This window comes from Ambystoma mexicanum, chromosome 10, assembly GCF_040938575.1.
Source record: "Ambystoma mexicanum isolate Mex_15411 chromosome 10, UKY_AmexF1_1, whole genome shotgun sequence".
Lineage (NCBI taxonomy): Eukaryota > Metazoa > Chordata > Amphibia > Caudata > Ambystomatidae > Ambystoma > Ambystoma mexicanum.
Window position 1 is genome coordinate 1,105,434,672 of NC_090932.1, and position 22,408 is coordinate 1,105,457,079.

The window sequence follows — 22,408 nt, forward strand, 5'->3', positions numbered from 1 at the left end:
CGAATGACATTATGTCGAAAATCATAATGTCGGAAAAAAAAATGGAATGTCTATTTTTAATTGCTTTTTGTTCAAAACGGGGGGTTTCCACCCCAACCCCCCTTTTTAATTTTTCTTTTTGTTTTACTACTTTTTTTTGTACTTGCGGAACCCAAAAAAAAGTAAATGGAAAAAAAACATTTTTTTTTTCGACATGTTTTCGACTTTTTCACTGCTTACCGTGCACTACTGGTCCAAACACGTCCAGGGAGTCGTGTGGGTGAAAGCAGGGGCACAAGATCCTACATGTCTGTTTCCTATTTTTTAGTTGGGACTACTTTTACTCCCTGTTTTAATTTTTGGGGAGGATTTGCCTATTTTTAAGGAGTACAAGTGGCTGATATACCCTTATCTGTGGGGATTCCTGCAGTGTCCTGGGGTATACTCCTTCACTGTGGGAGTAGCACTGGTAATCATCCAAGGTTATCTATTTTATCTATAAAAGCAAATGGCTGCGAACTCTCAATGTGGTTGATAACCACTGAACAGGTTATCATGCCGTGTTCTTTCGAGAGAGGGGCGCCTGCTACCTTTTTTGTATATTTATCTTATCCAGTCGCAGGTCTAATCGCACTGTATCTGCTTCTTAGATTGGAGCTTTCCGCCTACCCAAACCCAAAGCAGAATACATTTTGCAGCTACTGCACCTGCAACCCTCGACAACCTGCGATGGGACCAACTACCATGGGTGAGTGGGCCTCTGTGATTCTCACTTAACCTGGGGGTGGTTTTCAGGCTCTGGTTTTTGGGGTCTGAGTGTAGTGTGACGAACCGCAGAATTTCATCACTTCTCGCAAGGGGAGCGCCTATCCCAGTGAGGCTAGGGAAGTGAGCCTGCTACGCAATATCCATTTTAGAGGTAGGGACAAGCAGGAACTCATGGGAGAGATTCCCCACTCGGGGGCAAGGACTCCCATTTTTATGAGAACTCCCTAAGCAAAACATCACTAAACCTCCTTCGTTAATATCCTGTGAAGGAGATGAAGAACAAACTAGGATTTGTTATCGTTATTCAAATATACTATTGGAACCTTTTGAAGGAAAATCTGTATGATACTGGGATAAAGAAAACCACTGGAAGAATACAGAGTATGAGTTGGGGTGAGAAAGGCATGGCCCTCAGAGGTAGACACAGACCTAAAAGATGCACATTGCGATAACCTTGATTCATAAAAATGGGGTTTGAAGAATGCCTACCTTGCCCTATTTCCAAATGGGAGTAGTCTTGACCATTAAAATAAAGAAGGAATAGTCCAAAATTCTGTCTATCAAAAGTAAAGAATCTGTCTGTGTCAAACCTATGCTTGCCCTCACATTCTAACTTAACAACGTGTTGGGTATTGGATCAAATGTGTGTCTCAAAAGAATATCAGAATGGTCATGGCGTTTCTTCGCAACTCCCTTCCCCAAGCGTAAGCCACTCGGGATCTCCAAAAGTTCAGTTTGTACCAAACAGTTCAAAAAAAGGCAGTTAAATAGTCTGCTTATTCGGCCAGTTCATGTACTTTTCTCAGGCTTCCCTTGCCTGATTCAATGCTCTCTAGTATAACACAGTTCTGCTTTAACAATGTTCCTGGGTGGATCTTTCCGGCTTTCCTCAAGCGGAGCTTAGACCCTCTTTACTCGTTACTTTTTCAACTCTTTAGTATTTTACATTACAATATTTCATCATCTTGATATTTACTTGATTCCCCCAACCTCCCTGCTTTCCTCGTGCGATTTATGTTGAAGACTTTCGAAACGGCACAGCTTTACTTATTCCCATGCCTGACCACTCTTCTGGTTATCATATTCCTTATGCCCTTGTTAGTCTTTCCTCAAGTGTGCCTTCTAAAACCACAACAAGTTCTAGTTCCTTGTCTCTGTCTCAAACGTGCTCCTCAGCACCCCCAACAAGTTCCACTTTCTTAACAATTCATTTAATCACTCAGTTCAGTTTCATCTGAGCCCCATTGGATTCATGCTTCACTCCATATTCTCTTCCGTAGCCTTTCCCGCCAGCTTTCACTTCCATTAACTTTATTCAACTTGCTTTTCATCTCAGGGATACGTTGTTTAACTTTTGAAGTTCAGCAACTTTCAACAATGCGGTATTTCACAGCACCACTGTTACTTTTTTTCATCACAGTTCAAAACAACTGAAGCTTTCTTTAAACGTGTCTCGTTTCTTACATGTAACCTTGCTTGCAACTTGGTAATCATTTGCGTCGTTACAATCTGGGCTCTCATCACTTTGAACTCACTGGCTGTACTTTAACAAGGTATCCTTCGCGATTCTTTTATCCAAGGTCAGTATTGCTCCCCTCCTGCCCCTCAGACCTTCCTGGGCAGCTCTGCTGTCCCAGGGAAACGAGCAATCTCTTGGCACAACGTTTGCCGAGATTAACCAGGTTCTAGGCTTCCTTTGAACCCTTTCAGCTTCTTGAAGACACGGCTGACTCGCCACGCTTTCACCTGCTTCATCCTGCAGCCATGTAGCATCTCGGCATCCCGTTGACTCAAGCCTGGTTCTCACTAGCCTCAGGTCAGCTGCTCGCCATCTCGGCTTCTCAAACTCTCCTTCCTGGCTTTCCATGCTCCTTTTGTGAATCTGGGTTCCACCTTTTACGCCTAGTTCGGATCTCAGTTGGATTCAGATGTTTGTGATTGTAGCCTAGTGCCTGAGTTCGCCTGTCCTCATTAGAGGGACATTCATAGAAATAGAAAAGTCATTTTGAGTGTAGGTTTTCTGTCGTAATGTTATTAAGACGGGAGAAGCATTGAGGGCTCTGGGGTAGCCTGGGATCTGGCTGACAGTAGGCTGAGGGGGATGTCGGGTGGGGGAGTATTTGAAAGGGGGGGATACCATATCTCACCCTTGGGTATTCCCCCCACCCCACAACCCCCATCCCAAAGGACCCTCCACCCAGGTGATCCTCACTAGTCCGCCCCCAGGGTTGGGATCCAAAAGCGATGGCCCTCCCCAGGCCACCTGTTTGGAAGATTTCCCGGGGGTGGGAAGGGAAAACCCCTTAGGTTTATCAGTCGGGCATAGAAGAATTACTTTGACCATAAACTGGGGAAGTCCCACAGCATTGTTATAAAAGTGGGAGGTTGAGTCCTTGTGAAGGAGAGAGTCCAGGATTTTCAAATCACCTGGCTGAGGTATGCTGCTAGAAACCGGGATGCGCGGCATCCGATACTGTTAAGTTTAAGTGCAACTTCCAGCACACGGCACGGGGAAAGAGAAGAGAAGAGATGAGGCGCAGGAGACAAGGAGGATATTGTCCATCTTAAGCCTGAACAGGAAGCAAGTGATGGCATGACCGTAGGCATGTAGCAGTGGACCTGGAGGTCTGTTAAGAGTGCTGGTACCACTCCCACTTGGGTATCGTGGAACGAGCCGACAAAGAAAGGTACATAGACTGTTCTCAATGCCGCTGAAGAAACGAAAGGCCAACCCGACAAGTGAATTTCCCAGCCTGATACGAGCCCCAGTGACTTTATCCCTGAACAAACCAGGTAGCGGGAGACTGGTAGGGGGGGGCTCAAGTTCATTATTGAAGCGCTCATATTCATCACAGTCAGGATGAAATATTAATATATGGAGAGAGTGAACATCATTACTGGAATATGCTACTCATTTGCCTTATGCAGAGCTTGCAAGAGTTGAATATTGCTTACTTTGGCCCATGACCTACAGTCATCTAGTCTCTCGAATCTTCTCGATGACTGCCTCGTGGGCTTCCTGCCCCTGAAGACCCCCCATAACTGCTCGACGACTGTCGACCGGGTGGCCTCAGCCCTCCAGCCAGGCCCTTACAGTAGGGAGAGTGGGGCCCTGGGTTTAATCTTCTTCAAGAATGTATTTTCTTTTCCCTTCTTTCTCCATTTGGTCTGGCTGCCATCACCCTCTGTGGGCAAGTTCCTTTGGAAGGACACCCATCGCCGTTGCAACCAGTGTCTGCCGCGAGACCACAATGAGCGTTCATGCAAGTCCTGCAAGCTCTTTTGATCCAAAATGTTGAAGGACAAGCGGCCTAAACGGTGGGCAGCCTACACAATGCAGGCCGAAAGCCATTCCACAGTTTGTGCCATTTGCTTCGGACGACGAGGTATCCATCAGCAGCCATGACTCCGAATTGGAAGCTATCAACCTTTCGATGGAACCTTCAGGCTCCCAAAGGCCCGGCCCGACACAGGGCACCGGCTCTGTTATGGGGAGTTCACACCCCAGCGACAAGGGCACACACGCACCACAAATACCCAAACGCACATCCCCTAAACTCTCCTCGACGGAGACATTAAAGAAGCGTGCTACGGGGCCACCGGAAACTTCCCGGTTGGGCGCCTGCCACGCAACAGTCTTCTCAGCATGCGACTGGGCATTAAACTGGAAAGGGCGTTCACCACAAAAAACAAACGCTCCCCGACACGCCGTCCAAGGGCACTCAAGCACCTAAGGCTTTGGTGAAGTCATCAACCACAACGCCCCCATCAGGCTCATCAAGATCATCCATTCAGCCGCCGAAAATCTGAGAAAACCTTGCGGTTATTGTTTCGGCAGCTACAGAACACAAAGGCACCCCCTCTCATCGAAAGGAGTACTCTGAAGCCCCCCCAGCCTCTCTTGAAGGCCTTACCAGGACCCCCACCCCACCCCACGGTCAACCTTTTCCACCTCCAGACCATTCTGCGTCTTCCCTATGGACTAGGGAGAGATTTGAAAACTATATGGACAAAGTGGCCCAATTTATTGACTTTTCAAACCAATCACTCCCAAAAGGCCTAGGGAAGAGGGCTCCTGCCCCATTCCACAGAAATTTCAGAAATTTCCCATCATTGCACAAGGCCTCCAAGGGGATATCTTGTATGTCTCGGAGCAGGAGGATACTTATGAGGATTTAATCGATTTGCTCAGGACACAACTGACCAAGACCCAGACTGGTATCAGGATCAGTCGGGGGCATCAGTGCCCTTGGCTGTCACCAATACACACCCCTGACCTGGACATCATTTGTCTAGATCCCCCTTCTTCGCCTCCAGAAAGGGAGTTGTCACCTGTAGATGACCAAATGTTATTCAATGCCATTTTAAAGAGAGTGGCCGATCACTTTGAGATCGATACACATGAGGCAGTCGCTGACTCTGACTTTTTTGAAAATATCCTCAAGGAGAAGCCTCACACTAGTCCGGCCATCCCCTTACTCAATTCTATAAAGAAGCGCCTAGCTCCTTCTTTGTTGTCACCGTCCCTCACAAAATTATTCTGCCCTACTCCTGCCGTCCCACTGTAAATACAGAGTCATGTCACACCGGATTCCCTGGTGGTTACAACCACTAGAAAGAGGCTGGGGTTCCAGTGTCCACAGCCAAAGCCCCTTTGGATAAGGATTGTAAGTAACTTTGTGCTCTCTGAAAACGGATCACTGCCTCTGCGGCCTATTCAACCTGGATCGCTAACAGTACAACTCTCTTAGCCAGCTACAGCGACGTCCAATGGGGCCTAATCCAGGAGAAACTGCATGTAAATCTTTGTTGTAAAATGGGTAATTTTTGAAATACTAACAAAATTGAATAGAGACATTACCCAGACATTCTTGGGTCATTGTTTTTGGTCAAGAATAAAATGTGAAAGTAAAAATTGCACTAAGATAATGTGTTTTGCATGTTTATGCCTTAAAGTGTGCACAGAGTATGATCATTTTTGCTGAAGTGATCTTTCAAACCATTGTTTATCCGATTCTGTAGCCCAGAATCAAACTCTGTCTAGCACCTAAGATTGTATTTAATTCTAACAAGCAAGCATTTGAATTCACGTTAAGGTTCATGACATTAAGGAGTGCTCCTCTACACCCAAATTGATCAGCCTAATCCAGGAGGGCCTTAAAGAGGACCCAGAACCCACCCGTTCATGCCTGCTGGCGGTCGTGATGAGGGAAGACATGTTACCCACAACATATTAAATACTCTGGACTCTGCTGACACTGCTGGCCACACTCTCCCCAGGGGGCTTTACGTAAGAGACATGCCTGGTTGAAGAACCCAGGCTTTAAACCAGAAACTCAGGCCTCTCTTATTAATAAACCAGTCGAGGACTCCAACCTTTTTGGGAAAGCCATCAATGACGCAGGGCTATTTATTCAGTAGACTTCCGTGTACCCAAAAAGGATCTCAACGTGCGTCCCGTGTTAGACCTGTGCCCAGCGAAGAATGTCAACCCTCAAAAATTCAGAATGACAGCACTGCAGGAAGTAATTCCACTGCTGCTGCAGGGGGATTACATGGCCACATTGGATATGAAAGATGCCTACTTTCATATTTCAATGTTGCTAGCGCACAGAAAGTACCTCAGGTTCATGATAGAAGACACCCACTATCACTTCAAGCTTTTCCCCTTTGGCATTGCCTCAGCTCCACGGCTGTTCACGGAGGTACTGGCGGTAGTAGCTGCTCAAATGCGCAGGGAATGCATCCCAGTCTATCCTTACCTCAATGACTGGCTCATAACAGGGGACTTGTACGGAATATGCCCAAAAAAATACTCAGAAGACGGTAGATCTCCTCTTCAACCTAGGGTTCTTGATTAACGATGAAAAGTCCAGTGTAAACCCCAGCCAAGTTTCTGGAGGCTTCTATTCGGACCAAAGACAGCCTTGTCTTTCTCTCCGAAAGGGTTCAAAACATGCTGTTCCAGATCCCTCACTATGTAGCCAGTCACAAGGTGACCGTATGCAAAGCCATGCGACTGTTAGGGATGATGGCGTCCTGCATCTACCTAGTTCCACATGCTCGCTTGCGCATGCGCCCTCTGCAAGAGTAGCTCTCGAGCCAATGGTGTCGGGCCAGCGGACAATGGTTAGATCTAGTGGTTGTCTGGGCAGCCCTCGTTCAGGCTCTGCAGTGGTGGGTGAGGGAAAACCTGCAGGGGAAAACCTTCACCACCCCTGCTGTAGAAGCCACTCTCACCACAGATGCATCTCTGACTGGGTAGGGGGCTCACCTCCTTCATCAGACGGCGCACAGCGTGTGGTCCCCAGCGGTAACATCCAATCACATAAACTTGTTGGAACTGCTAGTAGTGTTCAAGGCCCTGAAGGCCTGCCAAACACACCTCCAGGGGAAGACGGTTCTAGTCCTCATGGACAGTACTATGACCATGTATTACTTCAACAAGGGGGCACTCACTCTAGGGCTGTCCAAACTTTCCCAGAACATATGGAAGTGGGCTCTCAAACACAAGATGTTCCGCCTGTCACAGCATGTTCCAGGGGAACTCCTTCTTCTGACGGACGTACTCGGCAGTGACTTACCGCACGAGTGGCAACTGCAGGAGGACATTATACGCCACTTGTTTGTAGATTGTGCGTTCACCACTCTGGAGAACGCACAATTCCCAAATTATGCCTCCAGTTAACCCCAGAGTGGCTCCAAGGGGACAGTCTCTGGCTAACATGGTCAGGGAAATGTGTCTACGCTTCCCTCCCCTTCCACCCCCCGATTTCTCCTGCTCAACAGAATAGTGAACAAGAGCTACTCAGGATGATTCTGGTTGCCCCAATGTGGGCCCGCGGACCTTGGTTCTCCCATCTAATGGCAATGTCAGTCTGCCCTCTCAGGGAGCTGCCATGCCCTTACAACATGCTGTCTCAAGACCGGGGTGGAAACACTCCATCCATGCCCTCAAACTCTCAACTTAGCAGCCTGACTCCTGAGGTCATAGAGTTTGGGCACCGCCAACTCCCTCAAAGATGTATGGACATACTCAAAAAAAGCACGGAAATCTAACACCAGGTATTGCCACTCTAGCAAATGGAAGCGCTTCGTCATCTGGTGTAATGGCAAGGGCATCAATCCCATTTAATGCACACCTAAACATATTGTCCTGTACCTAATCCACCTGTAAGATTCATGTCTGGTTTTCAATTCTCTAAAAGTCCACTTAGCTGTGCTTTCGGCATATACCACGTCCCAGAGCAAGGTTTCTTGGTGGAAGATTCCAGTAATTAAAGCATTTATGGGAGGGGTAAAAAGGCTTCACACCCTCCCCCACCCTCCCCCCTATTTCCAACCCAGCTCCCAGGTGGGACCTGAATGTTTTTCTTACTAAACTAATGGGTCCGCTCTTTGAACCAACGCTCAAGGCTAGCCTTAGGATCCAGCTTCCCATATCACGCACCCACGCACTGGAATGCCCTACCCCCCACAATTCGAGGTGAGGCCTCCCTCATCGCTTTCCGTAAAGCAATGAAAACCATCCTATTCTCATAAGGTCCCTCGTAACAGCTTGAATTCTAAACATATGAGCCACTGCATAAGTTGTAATACAAATTGCATAAGTTTGTAATTATGGAACTATTTCTGTATTGATTTATAAGGTGCCAATGACGGCTACCATGCCTGTACCTCTGTAACTAAGCTCTTACAAGTAACAGCGCCTCAATGCCCCCCGGGCTGCTTGCGCTATACAAATTTAAATAAATAAAATAAAGTAAAGCACTCGCCTACGAGACCGCCTTCCTGGTGATGATCACCTCTATAAGGAGAGTTAGTGAACTGCGGGCCCTTTCAGTTCAGGACCCATTTGTCACTTTTCACAAAGATAAGGTGGTTTTGCGCACACCCCCCCCCCCCCCGCTTTGCGCCTTAATTTATCTCTAAGTTCCATGTAAACCAATCCATAGAACTACCCACCTTTTTCCAGAACACCACTAACGTGGCAGAAAGAAGCCTCCACACACTAGATGTGAGGATTATCTGGAAAAGACAAAGCCACTAAGGAAAACATACCAGTTCTTCGTTTCAATGGCAGCTGGTAGAGAAGGGGACCCTGTCTCTGAATCAGCTATTGCCAAGTGGATCGTAAACTGCATCACACTGTGTTAAACTCTTGCCACGAGAGATCTGCCCTTCATGCCTAGAGCACACACTACTCTGGGCACAGGGGCTACCATAGCATTCATTGCAAATGTTCCTCTTGAGTCCATTTGCAAAGCAGCAACCTGGAGTTCTGTACACACCTTTACACAACATTACTGCCTAGATGCACACTCTAGGTCTGATTCTCAGTTGGGACAAGCAGTGCTAAGACATCTGTTTGCTACTGTTCCTTCCCAGATCCCACCACCATCTCTGGATACTGCTCGCTAGTCTATGCACAGCATGTGATTCTAAGCAGATTCACAAGCATCAGAAGACGTGCATTACCCACTGTAATAGCATTTTTGATGATTGTATCTGCTTAGATTCACATGCGCCCACCCTTCCTCCCATCGTGGAGTAGAAGGAACATAGACATCTTACACCTTTTCTCTTCTGTACTCGCTCACGCTGACTATAAGGCTCCCTCGCGGCTGAAAAATCAGAACTAGGTGGACTTCAAAGCGTGAGGGACTTTGGGTACACTGCACTTCACGGACAGTGTTAGTCATGCCCATGTGGACGTCCCCTTTCGAGCTTCAAAAGAAAGATGCAATATGCCGTGATTACTCCGCAATTACCACTAGATGTTGGACTATATGCACAGCATGTGAATCTAAGAAGATACAATCATCAGAATTGCTATTACGGTGAGTAATGCATGTCATATGAGAAGAGGGAGAACCATAACTGGAACGGTTATACTTGTAAAGTCAAAGCAAAGCACCACGTGTTTATGAGCAGAGTGAGAATCATTACTGGAAAGCTCCTACTTGTCTCAGTTGAGACAAACTGTCAAGAAGACATGAAGAGAATAAGAATTGTTACTGGAACGTGGACACTCGTCTTAGTCAAGACAAAGGATACAGAGTGAAAATCACTGCTGGCACGCACATACTCGTCCCAGTCAAGATCAAGTGTGACGAGTACAGGAAAAGAGTGAGAAACAAAAGGGAACCCTCAAATTTGTCCTAGTCAAAACAAAGAGAGGATATTGAATAAAAGGAAGAAAAAACATGTTCTAGGAAAGGAGAGGCGCCAAATTAACTAGCGCGGCACAAATAAAAGAAGGAACGGAGCAAGTCGGTTGAGACCTTGAAGAGCCCAGTATCGGAACTCTATGATTCAATAAAAGTAGTTACCAAGAACTACCTATAAATACTTTATTGAACTGAACTTGGTGGAAATCGCCTCACAGGAGGAGTCGTCATTCTCCTGTACTTTTTGTTTTATTAGTGGTAGGGTTAGGATCAGTTAGTTTGGACAGTGGACTAATCTTGATTTGGGCAATCACTGTCAAATATAACTTATCAGCCTTACTAAGCTGGTTAGGTAGGGAAAACCCTTCAAATAGGGAAAGATAGGAGTTCTCGCCTTTCAGTTAATCAACAAAAGCAGTGAGATGAAAACTCTAGTCTATATTCTTCTAACCTGCCACAGTAGATACCACTCTTTGTGCCCCCCTTGCGCCATAAGTATTGATTAAGCGTAAAGTCCACTCCCTAACACTACCCTTATTTGGCCATGCGCGATAGTGTTCTGGCCTAGGATTGGTGCCCCTCTGAGTTTTTTGAATTGGGGGTTCACCCCTTTCTTTGGCAAAACCTATTTAACTGAAAGCGTGCTTTTACCTGTACACTTCGGCAAAGTCTTGTGCAATGGGATTTTTGTGACCTCCTTAACCTCTTAACAGGTACTCTGAGAGGCTTAGGAACTCTTTAAGAATACTCGTACTTGCCGTGTTCGGGAAGGACTGCTTAAGTTGAAAGTAACTGCCTTATAAAATTAAGGCAGGTGGTTTTATATTGTTTAACCACTTTTTCTCTCTCCGGTTTTCTGTTACTTGCTTTATTGTTTATAACTCTGTAGTAATGTTAAGTGTTGTGTAGCCTCCTTTGTGACTACCTAATTGTGTAAATATGAGTGCATGCAGTATATAGTGTTATCAAGCTCTACTTCCATATGTTTTGGGCCTAATAAATAAGAGTATTTTTATATATCTGTGAGAACCTTGATTACTTGTTGTTGTACAATCATATCAAATCCCAGAGAGAGTTTGATAAGCCCAAGTGTGCAAAGTGGTTTCTCCTTTTCTAGGTTGGCATCGCCAAACTCCCACACAGTGGTGGTTGTAAAAATCCTGCCTAACAATGGCTCACTGATGACTGTTCTGCTGTATTGCATACATTGATGCTTGAGAACTATGCCATCCTTTGGGCTAGATGCATCCATAAGGCAGGAGACTATTGGTAGGTACGATTTTCATATTTGTGGTAAATCTTCCTGGCGTGTGTCAACCCCAGAACCTATTGCTTGAACTTGGTGATTATTTTCCCTTGTCCCTAGGTGTAGTGGAATATTTTTCCCCTCTCACCTAGTCTTTTACTCTTTTTTTTATGGGTGACCGTTGTATGTCTCTCCATAGAGTATGGTTGGAGTTATAGTTTCCTGTAACTTTTGGGCTTAGGCTGGGTTGCCCCTTTGGGCTTCTCTTTTAATGTCTCTTTAATGTACTTGGGTGAACTACTGTTCCCAAGGGGGAGAGGGATGTTAATCCCCTTTATATTTTATATAGTGAGCTAACACACCCCACCTTATGTGGGGTGCTGGGGGGAATCAATGTATCCCCTTTCTTAGTTACTTGGTAAAATTATTGTTGCAGTTGCAAGTTTACGGCTTGTGGCAGTGATATTACCTTAGTGACGTTTTTATCTTATTTTTGTCACGAGAGGATAGCTCAGGGGCAACGTGCTCGCCTTGGAAGCAAGACGACATGGAGCCATAAAGGTTCGATCCCTGGGTCCGCACTTTATTAAGCGTGTTATAAATAACCTATCATATCATTACTTACAGGCTGTTACATCGGCCTCAGCAATGCATAGAAGGGACACCATTCTGCTAGAATGGTGGGCTTCTTTTTTCTTTTGTCATTTCTTGTGTGCTTTGTTGTTTCTGAGGTCTTCCCCTGCCATTCTAGGTGGGAACGACCTCCGTGGAAGCTTTGTCATCGGCGGGAATCCTTTGTAGTCCTTGCCCAGCCTCCAGAGTGTCTGAGAGGGCAGGAAGCGAGGGAGGGGTCAAACTCTGCATTTCTTTGTCATCCACCTTGCCTGAATGGAACAAAGTCCCAATTGGAAGCGGGGGGCTGGCTGTTCTGATTGGACAGCCAGACTGCCCCTTTCTGTAAACTGCAGTGAGAGTTTGCAGAAGTTGTGCTGTAGTTTGTGTTAATTACTCTGATCCTGGAAGCTGCTGACAAGTCGACCACTGTAGCTGAATCCAAAGAGGAAGAAAATATGTCTGTAGCGATTTCCAGTGACCGGAGAGCCTGCTCTGTAACTGGAGCCTGGTGTAACTCTTCCTCCCAGTCGACCTGGGAGTCCCGAATGCGACAACTCCTACCCAGAGGCTGTTGAGATTCACTAGTCTCATGAAGACCTGCATTTTGAGCCATCCCAAGACTTGTTGTGACCTTGTTGTGCTGCAAACCGCCAATACCCTGGCACCTTGAGCCTGAGTGCATTGCATGGTCTTCCGAAGTTCGAATCCGTCTGAAACTTTGGTCGATTCCTCCTGGACCTCCAGAGACCTGATTCGAAAGCTTGAAGTCCCCTCACCAGAGTGCAGGACCAAGAGAGTGAAGAGAATCCAACTGGTGATATTCATTCTTCATCTGGCTGCTGTAAAAAGTCGCCAAATCCACAGAGCCGTGAGAATCCGTGAAGAAAAAGTTGCTGGAAGCCGCCATCCTCTGACGACTGCTGCTGCAAGTTCCCATCGAGTGTCCAGTTCTTTATAAATCAACATTTTCTGTGTACCACGCTACAGCCTTCTCCCTCCAAAGATGAGCCTGGCTGCTCTGTCCATGCTCCCAACATTCTCAGGTGGTACAGCTTTATACCAAGAATGGAGCTTATGTACTGTTTCAGATGTATGGTTTTATGAAGCCCTTAGTTTTATTTTAAAAAGTAAAAAAAAACTGTCCTAACAACTCTGCTGCTCTGGCTGTGAAAATCTAAGCTTATTCTGACATTTGGTGTCTCTTTTGTCCATTGTTGGAAAGTTTTAATGGCCCTTTACTCCCTTCATGTACTGTACTGAGTTTACGGTCTACATGTGTATTATTAATTTAACTATGTACACAATGTTATGAGCATTGCAGCGACTGTTCCTGTGTTGGCATTTTGCCTCCTGAATGTGACTTCAATAATGATTTGATATCTAGGTTCTCTTCATTGCACACCTTATTATTTAGCGATGGGTGTCGTCAGTCTGTCTAGGCCCTTTACTTTTTTATGTATATACTATGTACTCTATTACAACTCAAGTACTTATTTTGAACTATAGGTGGAACCCTATAATAAAGGGTTTGTATTTTCAGTATAGCCATGTAGTGTTTTCTTTTGCTGTGCGTTTGACTTAATGTAGCTTTCAACCAGCCTTCCTCTGACCCATAAGTGAAGCTCTGCCATAGCGCTACTGATAAAGCGTTTGGTCTATCTTTTGGTTCAAACCATGTGTACCCTTAGGATAAGGAGAGGGCTGTGGAAAAATCCCCTTAATGCACCCCTATGCTTATGGATCCCATTGGTCTTAATACCTGCCGTCTTGGCAGCTTTTATTTTTGTATTTGAGCGCGATCCTAGCATCGGGAAGCAACAGAGCACTTGAATCATAGGGTCAAGAACATTGTTGAGGAAAACATAGAAACAAGGGAGCAGGAAGCTAACATGGGAGGGGGTGGGCAAGCAGGTGGGAGCAAGAGATCTACAAGCTGTCGGGGGATGAAACGCTGCCGAGCAGATTATCAAGTCTCGGGTAGGTTGGGGCATAGAGGGTGTGTGCACCTAGTGTTTGGGAGGAGCTAACCCTCTTCTCACCCAAAATCATTTGGCCCTAGCCGCTGGCTAGAAAATACAAAAGGCTCATGCTAGAAAGCTCTTGGCCGGGGGGCAATGGGGAGAGTTAGGGGGGGGGTGTGAGAAGGGGAGACATGAGATGGACATTGTTAGAAAGACTATTGACCTCTGCATTGCTTTCCTCCTCTTTCTCATTCCCTCTTTGTTCTCCTCTCCCATCCGCCTTACTCAATTGCCTGCAATTCGAGCATACCTCTACAGACATGAACTCTCCTAATCTTCCTTGTGGAGTGGAAGGTAAAGAAATTGTGGTGTCCATTGAATGATGGAGCAAAAATTATTCATGGCATTGGAGTGAGAGCTGCATAGTCAGTCTGTTAAATTCAAAGAGCTAACACTGTATTGTCCAAGTCTGAAGTATTGAGTGCGAAAGCTGCACCTGGGACTGTAAAATCTGAGGTGGCGCTACAGCTTCGTAGTCCAAGTCTGTTTTGAAATTTAAAGAGGCACTTGTTTTTGCATGACTCTGCAGGTCCTGGATGAGTTCTCTACTCAGGTGGAACGTATAGATTGGCCCTCTGGCTCACCAGCCACCATCAACTACTCAGCACTGGACAGCTACCTCAGTAAATATCAAGTAAGGCCTCTGGCATCAGTCTGAAGTCTAATGTACATCTTGATACTCTTATGAAAAATCTCAGGTCTTGAACTTAAGACTATTCATTAATAACTATGTATAGTATTTTTGTTTCTGTCTCTTCCATGTGGCAGTCCTTTACTGCATCAGCATCTGCCTCTTTGCAGACATCGTGTCCACCTCAGTAGGGTTTGGGCTTCGATGGGCACTTGTAGGAAATCAAATGGGGCTTATTTCTGCTGCTAATAAATGTGGTCTACAAAAACTGTCCCATTTCCCTGAAAACAATTGGCTATTTCTTTTCCTATTTGATGTAACTTTCTACTTAGAGGAGCATGTCTTAGTCCGTTAACAGATCCAATTGAACAAAGACTCATGTTGGTGCAGTGATATGTGAGACTGATGCAAGTTGAACCAACTTTGATGACAGCTCCTTTTCCAGTCTGCAGAGGGCAGTCTCATTTCTCCAGATGTCTCCAGTCAAACAGCTTTCTGTTGGCACTCATTTTAAGCAAGCCCACTTATACACACAAGTTGCTAGGGGGTGGGGGAAGGGGAGTCCTGTCTTCTCTGTATTAATTTGTTGCAAAGTTTGGCCAATACATCTTCTTTTCCTCTCTCCTCCCAGAATCCCAGAGAAGCGGATGCTATGAGTAAAGTGCAAGCAGAACTGGATGAGACCAAAATAATTCTGGTAAGAAAGCAAATCATTGCAAAAAGTGGACATAAGAGCTTTTTATGTTTGAGTTTAAACTGCTAATCTAGGGAGGTGCATTGGGATTTTGGAGTGATAGTCTGTCGGGAATTAAATGTATAGGTAGGGACATTTTGAGGGTGTGAAAATGTTATTTATATTGAAAAATCTATTTGGTTTATTATAGATTCATATGCTTGCAGTGGTGCTTGCCTCATTTTGCGAACTACAGACTTGAGACCTTCTTCGACTAAGTGGCCTCATATTACACATACTCCTACGTTCCGTCCCATTTTCTCCATACTGCAGGGGAGTCGCTCACTAGGGAAGGGGGATGGAACCTTTTTCACCAAAATAAATCTTCCCCTTTAAATTTAGAGGAATGCAGGAGCTCGGCCTTGGGAGCATGCACTCTCCTGACTCCGCCGACCGGCGCCACTCCCCAGTCCTCTTTTCCGCATCGCTGGGAGCAGATCTCTTTTACCAGCGCTCGTGGGTTTGGCTTCGGCCTGGTAATTCCAGGCGCTCTTCCCTGGATACTGTCTTTTGTCTTTATTCAGTTACTCTGTCCTCTGGTGGCACACTCCTCCCCAGTGCATGTCAACGTCTTTGGGCTTCTTCAGGTGTCCAGCCTATGAAGGGCTCTTCCCTATGTCCTACCCCCACGCTCTTTGCCTCTGTTGCCTTGGCGCAGATCACGACTGGAACGCTTGTACCGCATGTGACGTGTTTACGCACGCTCGGAAGAACAGGTTAGCTCGGTGGAAGGAGCTCTTCGAAAGTTCACCTCCAGAGGACTTGAAGGACTTCATCAGGCACAAGTAGTCTCAAGGTAGGGCTGCTTTTTTCATCTACACCCCGCAAGGGTGACTCCTTTCCAAGGACACGTCCGAGCGGTAGGCACTGTTCAGGTTCTAAAACCAGCACAGGTATCGAGGCTGCTTCAGCTACCAGCCGCCAGGCTGAGGGGTCGCTAGATCCTACCGAGGACATTGCTGAGGGACCGCAAGGTTCTTTTACCGGGTATTTAGGCAAGATTTGGAGCAGCACCCTTTGGGTGCACTAGAACAATCTTAACCTCCTGGCAATAGGAACCCAACCTTTGGTATACGTCTGTACTACACAGGTTGGTAGTGTGGCTGAGCAGCCAGGCTTATCTCAAGAGGGGTCAATGTGAGCAGAAGGGGAGTTTAGTTTATTATTTGATAATGCGCACAAAACCCAGGGGTAGCCGGGCGCAGCAGGTACAAGGTTACTTAAGCTTAGGTTACATGCATATGGAAGATAGGAAACATATCCAAAACAATACATATATGTCTGTACAAACAGTAGAGATGATAGCTAACAGGTTTACAATGTTAAGAGTACATGTATGCAGAGAGGTAGGAAGGTAAGGGCCGAGTGGTCATGGAACCGGATTTCAGGAATATCACGACCGTTGGGTGCAACAAGGTTAGTTGTCGTTGGACCAGAGCCAGTTTTTTACCTTGCTTCTGAAGCTGGAGTAGGATAGGTTTGCTCTTAATGCAGAAGGCAATGCATTCCAAGCCTGGGCAGCTCTAACAGGGAAGCTTGCTCCGCCTGCGTCCTGATTAATTTGCAGGTGTACGCTGTCGAGGATGCCAGGGTATTGATTTGTTTTTTGAGAGATAGAGTGGAGTCGAGGTAAAAGCCTAGTGTTTTTACCTCGGTCGCCACCTTGATTGTATTACCATTGCCTGATAAAGGTATGAGAATCTGCATGCCGTCTGCATAATTGGTATAGGTTACCCCTAATCTGTCAAGTTTGTCGAAGAGTGGCTTAGTAAAGATATTATACATAGTTGGGGAGACACATGAGCCTTGTGGGACACCACAAGTGATATGGATTGGGTCCGCTGCAGCTACAGGGGAGAACACTCATCGTACGGTTGGCTAGGAAGGATTGTACCCATGCTATAGCTTCACTTGAGAAGTGAGCGGCGGACGCTAAGTGGTTGCATAATACTGCATGATCCGCCAGGTCGAAGGCCGCTGATAGGTCAAGTAGGAGGAGCATAGCTGTTCTACCTTTATCCTTCAACTTGTCGATTTGGGTCTTGAGGTCAATTAGGGCCGTTTCAGTACCGTGAAGTGGTCTGAAGCCCGATTGCCGTGAGCCTAATAGCTTGTGTGACTCCAGATAGTTTTGGATCTGGAGGTATGCTACTCTATCGATGATTTTAAGGAGAAATGGGACTGTAGTAATGGGCCTGTAGTTAGTGGGGATTGCTGGGTCAAGTGTCTGTTTTTTGAGTAGGGGCAGTACCCAGGATTCTTTAAGGTTAGTAGGTACAGTACTCGTATTGAAGGATGCGTTAATTAATTTCGAGATGAAGGGTGCTAAATCTCTGGCTGCATCCTTGATGATTTGCGCAGGGCAGCTGTCGCCTTGGCAGTTCGATGGTTAAGCGATAGAATAACCTTTTCAGTTTCCAGTATAGAGATGTTCGTAAACCTGAAGGGGTTACTATTGCTTTGGGTGGATATACTGGGTGTCGCTTTCAGTGGGGTAGTATGAGTTCCAGTAGGGCTCAGGGAGGCTTTTTTCTTTGCAATTTTAGATTGAAGGGTTGTAATTTTATTAGCTAGGACATTTTGGATGCTAGTGCACCAAGGTTTGTCCTTGGGGACATTGTCTGTGGGGGAAATTGGGTTTTCCAATTCCCGGAGAATAGTGAAGAGTTCTTTAGAGTTCGAGTTGGCTTTACTAATTCTTTCATTAAATGAGTCTTTTTTAGTTTGAATTATTTCCTTCTTGTAACTTTTTGCAAAGTTGGCAAGTGTGGTTTTATTGTCAGCAGAGGGAGTGTGCCTCCAGATAGTTAGGAGTTGGGGGGTGAACCATGAGTTAAGGTGAGCTTCACGTTTACTTTTATGGAGTTTGATAGGGGCAATCAAGTCTAGAGCTTTGGTCATGGAATTGTTAAATGCCTCAACTAACTCGCTAGGGTTAGATTCACTGGCACTGGCGGAGAGAGCTGGTAGGAGTAGTGGGAGAAGTTTTTCAGCCGTGATTTCCTTTTTGCTTCTCGTTGGCATGGGGGGGTACTATTTTATTCTTATTAGGTTTGGGGGGCTCTATGCTGGCTGTAAAGCATATAAGATAGTGGTCCGTCCATATTTGTGGTAGAATACTAGAGATGGTGATGTCACAGTTGTGGTTGGCTATCCAGTCTAGTGTACGTCCTTTTATGTGAGTAGGAGCTAGGACTTTTTGGGTAATGTCATGATTGACTAAAATGGTTTGGATAGATTGGGCTTGTTTATCCTCAGCGTCGTTAAAGCCTAGGTTGAAGTCACCTAGTAAAAGGAGCTGGGTGGAGTCTTTAATGCTGTTAGTAAGGAGACTGGATAGGTCTTCCTCGAAGTTGCCTAGTGGGCCTGGAGGTCTGTACACTAGGAGTATCGTTAGTGTGCTGTTGTTAGAGATCGGTATTTTAGCTGAGAGAAGTTCGCAGGATGTGATTGCTGGGTGTGGGGTAAGTCTAGCAGCTAGCTGCGTTTTGGTTATGATGGCCAGGCTGCCTCCTTTAGTGTTAGGCCGGTCGACTCTTAGGATATTGTAATTGTCCGGTATGGCGGTCATGAGGGCAGGGCCAGCTGCATCGTGGAGCCAAGTTTCGGAAACAGCAAGGATATCTAAATTGTCCATAGCCAGTAAATCAGCTATTTCGGTATTGTGAGCTATAAGGGACCTAGCATTAATAAGGGCTCCTGATAAGGTGGGAGTTGTAGTGGTGCCTTTGATAGATCTTAGACTGGGGTAGTTAGGTCTCCTCTGCTTGCGATATGGGTCACCTTGTAGTTCAGGACGATTTACCGTCACTGAGGCTGGGAGGTCAGGGTTAGTGGCGGTGCGTGTAGGGACTGGTGGACTGGCTCTTTTGTTTTTAATGTCATAAAGTCGGGGCAGCCTAGCTCTAAGTCGCAGGTTTCTCTCTTGTAGATTGCATGGGGTGGTATTGGTGAGGGCCATTATAGTGGTGATGGTTAGAATGGTCCAGGCTATGGACCAGGATGTGTATAGATGGCAAGTCTGTAGTGTGTGCATAATGGGCGAGAGTGACACAATGGCTGGTATATTAAACTAATCCCGTAGGGACTACGGTACAATTATGGTGATGTTTTAGCACCAAAGTTAGTGGCACTTAGGGCAAGAGGGTCACTCTAGAAGGTGCAACTTAGTTACTGAAATACAACCGGGCACAACTGGGCACCCTATGCTAGGGATATTGTGGAGACGGGCAGGGCAGAATCAGGTTTGCTAAGGCAATGTGTCGCAGGCAAGAGGCGTGACGGGGCAGAATATAAGTATGGGCAGGTGCGAATTTCTAAATAGTGTGCCAATTAAGGCAGGTTCAATTGTCTACACAGCATACAAGTATGTGCAGATTCGAATTTCTAAACAGTGTGCAAATTAAGGCAGCTTCAATTGTCTACAGAGCCTACAAATATGTGCAGATACGAATTTCTAAATAGTGTGCAGATACGAATTTCTAAACAGTGTGCAAATTAAGGCAGGTTCAATTGTCTACACAGCATACAAGTATGTGCAGATTCGAATTTCTAAACAGTGTGCAAATTAAGGCAGCTTCAATTGTCTACAGAGCCTACAAATATGTGCAGATTCGAATTTCTAAACAGTGTGCAAATTAAGGCAGCTTCAATTGTCTACAGAGCCTACAAATATGTGCAGATTCGAATTTCTAAACGGTGTGCAAATTAAGGCAGCTTCAATTGTCTACAGAGCCTACAAATATGTGCAGATACGAATTTCTAAATAGTGTGCAGATACGAATTTCTAAACAGTGTGCAAATTATGGCAGGTTCAATTGTCTACACAGCATACAAGTATGTGCAGATTCGAATTTCTAAACAGTGTGCAAATTAAGGCAGCTTCAATTGTCTACAGAGCCTACAAATATGTGCAGATTCGAATTTCTAAACAGTGTGCAAATTGAGGCAACTTCAATTGTCTACAGAGCATACAAATATGTGCAGATTCGAATTTCTAAACAGTGTGCAAATTAAGGCAGCTTCAATTGTCTACACAGCATACAAATATGTGCAGATTCGAATTTCTAAACAGTGTGCAAATTAAGGCAGCTTCAATTGTTACACAGAGATTGAGTGACAAGTATCCAAATAAACACTTGCACTCAAGGTTTATTGATTAAACAATTATTAATTTATTTAACAGTCAGTTTGAATGATATTAACCAAATTGTTTACAGTTGTTCGAATAACGGGTCCGAATTGACCTTCTGCACAATTGACCGTATGGTCATTTTTATATATATAACGTGTTGGGTTGGCATAATAATAATATAAGGCAATTGGGTTGGATTGGGTGGGGGGCTGCAGGGGGTTCCCCCCCCGCATATATCCTAATTGACCGTTTAAATTCGGTCAATTGTGCAGAATGTCAATTGTTATTTGAACAATTGTCATTCATACAATTCGTATACAACTGTTTGAATAAGCCTTCTTCAGAAGGGGCAATATAATTGTAACACACAAATACACTCCAAAATACACACTTAGTTTCTCTAAATCAGCAAGTACCCATTTGGGATGGCACACAGATACTTCCTACACCCTCAGGTGACTTAAATATCTAGGAAACTGTGGACATTAATATATCACTGCTATATTTAGAGCAATACTGAGATGAGTGTTAAAGTAAAGAGGTTCCAGAATAAAACAAGAGATCACACAAATATTCTGAAGCAGGTGAGTACTTTTGAAACTCACAATGCGAAGTAAAGTAACGCTTTCCTGGATGGAAGGCAAAATACGAGCAGAGCAGAGAAGAGTCATTCAGGGAGCCAGGCCAGCCAATGTCAATTGGGCAAAAGTCTAGGTGAACTGAAGCACTTCTTGCAGGTAAGTAAAAGTCTTACACAATGTTTTAGAAGTCTTTGTAGAAAAGGTAGTATCAATGTAGGGTCACAAGCTGGGGGGCTTATGAGAGGTAGAAGATGCAAGCAACTCTACAGAAGCAAGCAAGGCAAGTCTCAACTGAGATCAAGTAAGGTTACAACAAGAAGTAAGTTGTATCAACTAGCAATACACAATCATTTTGACAATGATTGCATATTGCTAGTTGATGCAGCAGTACATGAAATGACAGTCACATTATATTTGCCTACTAAACCACGGATATGCATATTGGTTTAAATGTGTGTCTATGTAAGAAATTAAACTTTATTTTAGAAATGTCTACTCCTGGTGATCTTTGAGCTAGTATTTTCTAATCTAGCTTCACTGCCAACACAGGGGGACCTCCCCTGCATCAATGACAAGGGTAGCATTTAACTCTGTTCTCCAATCTGCTACTACTACCTAACCCTCTAGAGTCGGGCCCCCTTACAAAAAAGAGGGTTCCTGACCCCTTTTCTCTCATCGCAGTGGAAATACAGCCACCTGCGAGAGGATGTCCAAACAAGTTCACTTTGTAGTTGAATAGTCCCACCAACTAAAGGGGAGAAGTCATCCTTGCAGGGCTCCTCTAGTCGAGGCGAATTCGCAGCTTCAGCACAGCAGCAGGGCTTCACTGAGCAAACCAACGGTCCAGGAGTTGCAGCAGGCGTCTCTTCAACTGCAGCCTACACGTGCCTCTTTGGGCTTTGGCCGATTACAGTGGGGAGAGAGGTGGGAGGTTCTTCATACTGACCTCTTTTAAATAATGTATATTTTGTCACCCCCTTTCCCTTTTTCTCGCCAATCTGCCCTTGTCGAAAATAATGGACAAAACGTACTTTAAATTTTGTCCTACCTGCCACCAATAATTCCTGTGGAAGGACACGCAACGAATGTGCAATTACCGTCTCCCGAGGGAACACCCTGAAAAGGTTTGCAAATCCTGTGAACTTTTTCGACCTAAAACTTTAAAGGATCGGCGCACCAAAAGCTGGGCTGCTCACGCCATGCAGGCCGAGGCCTCCATCGACGTGACAGAAGACTCCAGCGAGGGCAGTATCGGGGTCATGAGTGACACCGAAGGTGAGCAGGGTTCGTCGGAACCCCTTATGCGGCCCCCGACTCCAAGAAGCTGGCCGGCGGCTCTGTGATGGTGAAGACACCTGGCAGCCAGAGCGCATACAAGCACAAAGACACTAAAAACATACCCCAGGTCGACTTTTGACTGTACCGTTAAGTGTCGAAGCCCACGCGTTGTCCACAGAGAGAGCCTCAGGCTCTTCACTGTCTTCTGGGTCATCGCATACTCTTTTCGCCTCATTGTATTTGTATTTATTT

At 45.5% G+C, this 22,408-nt stretch overlaps 1 protein-coding gene across 3 annotated transcripts in view; it reads left to right on the forward strand.

Moving 5' to 3' along the window:
• YKT6 (YKT6 v-SNARE homolog) overlaps positions 1 to 22,408 on the forward strand; it is a 361,132-nt gene that overhangs the window by 234,471 nt on the left and 104,253 nt on the right. For all 3 annotated transcript variants that reach the window (XM_069618958.1, XM_069618959.1, XM_069618960.1), the window contains exons 5-6: positions 14,329 to 14,433; positions 15,062 to 15,127. In XM_069618958.1, coding sequence (XP_069475059.1) covers positions 14,329 to 14,433; positions 15,062 to 15,127 — 171 coding nt within the window. The remainder of the gene's footprint in view (positions 1 to 14,328; positions 14,434 to 15,061; positions 15,128 to 22,408) is intronic.